This window comes from Cyclopterus lumpus, chromosome 7, assembly GCF_009769545.1.
Source record: "Cyclopterus lumpus isolate fCycLum1 chromosome 7, fCycLum1.pri, whole genome shotgun sequence".
Taxonomy (NCBI): Eukaryota; Metazoa; Chordata; class Actinopteri; order Perciformes; family Cyclopteridae; genus Cyclopterus; species Cyclopterus lumpus.
Genome location: NC_046972.1, coordinates 20,524,479 through 20,530,495, shown reverse-complemented (window position 1 = coordinate 20,530,495; position 6,017 = coordinate 20,524,479). Strand labels below are relative to the sequence as shown.

Sequence of the window (6,017 nt, the reverse complement as noted above, 5' to 3'; positions counted from 1 at the left end):
AAATGGAATATAATATTACTATGGATGTTTTCTTTTGTGCATAGTCACACGAAAATAAGACTGTAATGTGCGGTTTATATCTAAATATGGAGCGGGGCCCCCTACACACTTCACACGGCATCTTTAAAAACAAGATCAGCTGATGGACAAATAAAGAGTCATTAGTCAGCATTTCTAATTGCGCCATTTATTAGTTGTACAGTTATGAAAAATAATCATAAAAAAAGACTGGAAGCCCAAGATTATTTACAATCTTTTTTTTTTTTTTTTTCTGAAGTGAGGTCCCTCGTCTGAGTCATTGTTTTCTCAGCCTTTTTTTTTTTTTTTTTTTTAAATCACAGGGTATTTTATTCACGATATGTTTAACTTTATAAGACATAGTCCTTTTCTCTCTTTTGACAAACGTCAAAAATTACATACGTACATACATATATATATATATAGATATCTATAAAAGCAAAAATCATTCAAGTATTAAAATACAGACCGCTAGATTCATGTACAATATCATTCTTATCATTGTTTGTCATCAGATTAGTCCCCAAATACCTCTCCTGATCCTTAACAATGTGCAAAAGCAGAAACGGGACCAGGCTGATGGCCGAAGGTGCAGACACCAGCGAGCTGAAGACAGTGTACCATAAAGTTATCGCATACTGGCCTGACGACGTAGCGCGTACACGACAGTTTAAATCAAAACGACCAGGCCGTTGTACCCATAAAACACAAAGTACCATTAACAGTGAACACACGGGGAGAAACATGCTGCGCCCTATTGTTTTGTTCTGCAGCTAAAATCAAAAAAAAAAAAAGACATACCAGCCTGCATGGCAGGTTTGGTGAATAATCGTTGTAATAATGCAGATATTAACTGAACAAAAAGGGAACAGGGAAGGAGAAGAGGGCGCCGCAGTGAACCACACCTGATCCAGTGCCAGCGTTAGGGACACATTGTCCAATAAAACAATTTAAAAAAAACACACGCGAAAAAAACATCAACACAACTTTCAAAAATCAAATAAAAACCACCTCCCCCCCCCATTACATAATTTGAAAAAAACAGTCTTTGTAGTGTCAGCTCCTCTGCCCTCTGAGTTTGGTTAAAGAGTTCCTCCCGTGCACGATCACATTGATTATCACAGTTATTATGATGTGGATGACGAGCTGATGGCCACGAAGAGACGCTACATTGTGTGGACGAATAAGGACTGTGTACCTACAGTGTGAGGTCTGGATAGTGTGTACCTTGTGTGTATTATAACCATATATATATATATATATATATATATATGTTCCTCATCCCCAGCCACTTCCCCTTTAGATACAAGTTCCTCACTGTGACATCGTAAACCAGGTGTTAGGAGGCAACGGTCACTTCTCAGGAAATATATAAAGCACATCAAACCCATCTGACTCTCAAACATCAGGAAGCGAAATGGAGTGCGTGTGTGCGTGTGTGTGTGTGTGTGTGCGTTGATGTGAGAGGATCTGATGGACCGCGCAGGCGTCGAAAAGCTTTTTACGTCGGTTTGTGTCTCCCGTTACTCCGGTGAGCTCGATCCAACCGGTGACGCGATTCTGCTTGCATGCGCGGGAAGCGGGTCGCTTTTTCCAACGAAAAAACAACCTACCCACCATGCAACGGGGCTCATTGTTGTCCCTTCATTACTGGCTGGGGAGAGGCCACAGTGTTCAGCTATAGGGAAGGGACACAGACACACGCACACAAAAAGCACTGAGGTTAAAATAATGTTTAAAAAAACAACAAAAAAACAACAACACAGAACTAATGGACACAACCAGCGTGATCAGCGTGATCACCCCCCCCCCCCCCATTATAATGATTAACTCTTTTCACTCGCAGCTGTCAAATATTAACCTGGTGGTGATTCTCAAAACAAAAAGGCGATGCTGACAGGATGAACAGAGAAGGCCATTGTTGTGAAGAGAGGAAGAAAAAAAAAAGATGCACTTGTTCTCTTAGATGCTTGGGGATTTGGTAAAAGTGCTTAGTTATAGTTAGTCCACCCCAGAAGAGGCACCAGGTTTACATCCTGGTGCTCTGATTGATAGACAGAGGAGGGCATGCCAGTCTTAAGACAGTTTGGGCGGTCTACTTTCTGGAGCAGCGAGGACAGCTACCATGCGGGTCCATGCCAGTCTTTATGCCCTATTCTGTCCCTGTCCCCACTAGAAAATCCCCCCCAACAATGCTTACTTTGTGAGCTCCAAAAAGGACCTCATCACAGTGCTAGGCCCTCCTTTGGCTTCGAGCTGACGGCTGACAGTGAGAAATGTCCCCCGTTAAATCTCAACAACGCCACGAGCTCCGCCGAACAAAAACAGCCGGCTCGTGTCCGACCGACGCCCAGGAACTACAGGACCAGTCTGTCAAGTTTCCTCGTGAAAAACCAAGTCCGCGTCCAGGTACGGGATTGTGTGCAGTGGGTCACTCCTCTGGTAATTCAGATTTTCTCGGGGACACTCGGGAGTTGATACGATCAGAGTGAAAAGTTCTCAGAGTGGCCGTCGCCTAGTAGAGCAGGAAAAGCACCAAGAAAAGAAGAGCTTATCACCGAGAGTCAACAGCGGGGTCGTCGGTAGGGGAGGAAAAAAAAGGAAGCATTGTACTCAAGAGTTCAGGAAGTATACAAGGTAAATAGAGGGGGGGGAGAATAACTGCAAAAGGGTGAGTGGCAAGCTGGAAGTGGGATACCAGTGAGAGGAGGGTTGCACTATAGTGATCAATAACTAGTGCAGACGTGGTGGTGGTGGTGGGTCACGACATGAAGGAGCAAAGACGAGGACTAGAGTGACGGCTGAAGGGGGACGGAGGAGAACCGGGGTTCCGGCCCACAGAGGGAGAGGCAGAGTCACAGTGAAAGGCACACAGACGGGAGTGGAAGAGGAAGAGGAAGAGGGGTGAGGCCAGGCCCGGGAGGTCAGAGGGAAGAGGGGTCCGCTCAGAATATGGTGGTCTCGTACTTAGTGCTGATAGTGCGCTTGGAGTCCTTGGGGTCCACGAGCCACGTGGCGCTGCCCCCGGACTGAGAGTCCCCCTCCTGCTCCACAATGTCGCCCTGCGAACACAAACCGAGGGAACACTCAAAACTCTCAAAATTAAAAGTGACACACTACGGACCACTTTTCTTTTTTTTTCATGCACTGGTGAATTTGGAGATTTGGACTATTTTTCCTCCTTAACATGTCGTATTTTAGACTTCACCAAAAATCACGATTAGATCATAGCTCATTTGCATATAAAAAAATATATCATTTCATAAAACTTTTATGAAAGTTGAATTGTGGGTGATTGTCTTTACACTCCAGGTGACGAGGGTACATTTATGGAATTTTACAATAAATCTCTTGTACCGACTCAGAAATCTCCTCTTCAGCAGCAAGTTTTCCAGTTTTATTCCTAATTACATTCTCAAGGGTTTCTTTAGATTTGTATGGCTATTGACAATATTTTCTGATTGAAATTGATAAAGATATATCCAAAATTCCCTCTGTAAGAATCTTTGACCGTAATATGTCAACATATGTAAGTTATCAACTGGGGGGAGTTTCACACTATTCACCTGTCGAGTCTCTCCTTAACTCATTTAAAATCCAAAGTTTGGTCAATGACAGTCGGACAGAACCAATTCCAGTGCATATATATAATATATAATATATATAATGCATTGATCTCTAATGCCAATGAGTCACTCTAAACTTTTAGTTGCGTTGACTGTGAGCTTGTGTTACCACCACACTGTCACAAGGGGGCGCCTGAGTCAAAAGCAATATTCAAAGCATTCATCAGTCCACATGTGGCTAAGTATAGAAAAGGTGTAGCTCCTGTGTATTTCTAAAAAAAAAAAAAGAGACGAAGAGGAGGAAGGAAAGAGGCACAGAGAGGAGGAGGATAAAGAGAGAGAATAAAAAGGGATTGACAGATTTGAGAAGCGTGAGACGGCAAACAGCTGTGGGTGTCAAAGTGCATTAGATCAAAAGTAAAAAGGTTGAAAACTTAAACATAAAAAACAAAAAAAACAAAAAAAGTGAGGCGGAGTGTCAGCAAACACCACATTCTTTGAGTTCATTAAGCAGCAGCCGGGAGATGTGCGACTGGTCCCCCGAGGTGGAGTTACCTCATTTACATTCAGCGCAAGGCTCACTTCTTAATGGTTTAATGCTAATGGCCAGACTACACATCCGCATCATAATGACGGGAAAAGATGGGGATGCAAATGTTCCGAGACTCGCGTCTAATGTGTTTTCGAGGGTTTCATTCGCAGAACGCTATAAAAGTTGTTCTTTATACTTTAATGCCGCAGAGTGTCGCTGGAGTTTTTGACTTCTTTCTTTCTTGTCAAATTCAGGTCAGTCTGACACAACTGCATCAGCTCTCCTCCCACGACCGTGTGTGCTACACCGAGCATACAAATCACTGACAAATGAACAGGAAAAGTGCATTTCGTGGGTCAGAAAGACTTGTACTGCAGTAGCAGAACTTATACTTGGTCTGTACGATGATGCGCGTCAGAATGTCTGATGTCCAACTCACCGCCGACTTCCGCACGCTGCCTCGTGGTTTGGGCACCGGTCGGCTGGACTTGGTCTCAATGACCTCCGAACCGGGTCCCAGTGGGATGTGCTGGTGCTGTTTGGTCCTCTGGGCCTGCAGGGCCAGCTGATAGGCTACCTCGAAGGCCTGGCCAAGCGTCAGTATGATCTCGTAGGTCAGATTCTACACACAACGAGAGAGAGGGAGGAAGAGGAAGAGCATGGCAGTTATAAAGAAAGAAAAAAAGCCATGTTGGGCTTTGGGGGTTCCCAGGCCAGACAACAACACGGATAACAGTGAGACAGAGAAAGATATCAGAAGCAGAGGAAGTCGTGGAGGGCTACCCATCACGGCCAGAGTAGCACTGCGTCCACAAGGAGGCAATCAGCCCCAACTGAAGCGTGACACCTTGAGGAGACAGGGCCGTCTGGAGATAACAGCGCTGACGACGCAGGCCTCTCCCAGTGGAAGTACGGCGAGGGACCACTGAAGCCGACACAGAACGCTCGCCACGTGTCAGAGTGAGCGGGCGGGACGGCGAGGGCTTCCTTACCACGTCCACCGTGCTGAACACGTGGCAGTAGTGGTGGCTGGTCTGCAGGTCCTTGGTGATGTAGGCAAACGTGCACAGGTCCTCCGGGTCCTGGGCCGCGCACGAAATGTTACGGATCTCGTGCTCCGCGATGATGTTCTGCACCGAGGAGAGAGGCAGCATGAGACTCAAGCTAGACAGGCTACGAAATAGTGGGGCGGAACATCAATGCTCCCAAGTGATAATGCATTATGAAAAAAAAATATGATTTATATAGATTTATGTTAAAGGTTTAAACATTGGGCCATAAATCGTGTTTGAGTCATTGCGGGCCGAGCAAGGAAACCTTTTAATGTCTCTTTTTTTTTTAAATAAATGTCAAATAAATACAATACTGCTTGTCAAACATAAACAAATCTGACATAAACTTGCAGGCATGACATTCACAATGACAGAAAAGAAGTGTTAACGCTCTCAAAATATTGAGACGTAAAAACACGCTGGTATTCGCACCGGGGTCTCGAGCACGTGGCCGCTCACCTTGTTGGCGGCATCGATGAACTTCACACCCTTGTAGGTGATGGAAAGGACGATGGTCGGGACTTTTCTCATTTGTTCGGTCGACCTCTGGGAGGGAGAGAAAAGAAAGAGAAAGGACTTTAAGGCGTATCACCGCTCACTCGTACTACGTGCATCGTGTCCCGTGTTTGTCCCATGAGGCCGGAGAGGAAACTTGCAGCGTACCCGCATTTTGGCACAGGCGTCCTGCGTGGACTCGGTGCCCCGCAGATCCTTAATAAGCATGGAACCGAGGTACTGCAAGGGAATAGGTGAGAGAGAAAACGTGTTGGTGTATGTGGCAACGACGTCAAATGCGGTATGCGGGCGGGAGGGAGGAAGGGAGGGAGAGAGGGAGGCGTGGACGTACGC

The 6,017-nt window shown here is 45.7% G+C and overlaps 1 protein-coding gene across 13 annotated transcripts in view; it reads right to left on the bottom strand.

Annotated features, from left to right (window-relative positions):
* Positions 1-312: 312 nt before the first annotated feature.
* Positions 313-6,017, bottom strand: part of LOC117734107 (ankyrin repeat and SAM domain-containing protein 1A-like) — a 55,131-nt gene continuing 49,426 nt past the window's right edge. For 10 of the 13 annotated variants that reach the window (XM_034538206.1, XM_034538207.1, XM_034538198.1 and 7 more), the window contains 6 exons: positions 6,016-6,017; positions 5,832-5,903; positions 5,628-5,714; positions 5,109-5,246; positions 4,556-4,738; positions 313-3,080 (listed from right to left, as the gene is read on the bottom strand). The exon at positions 6,016-6,017 is cut by the window's right edge and continues 136 nt beyond it. In XM_034538206.1, coding sequence (XP_034394097.1) covers positions 2,964-3,080; positions 4,556-4,738; positions 5,109-5,246; positions 5,628-5,714; positions 5,832-5,903; positions 6,016-6,017 — 599 coding nt within the window. In that variant the 3' untranslated portion in view covers positions 313-2,963. The remainder of the gene's footprint in view (positions 3,081-4,555; positions 4,739-5,108; positions 5,247-5,627; positions 5,715-5,831; positions 5,904-6,015) is intronic. The other 3 variants (XR_004609781.1, XM_034538200.1, XM_034538201.1) reach the window with 3 other exon arrangements.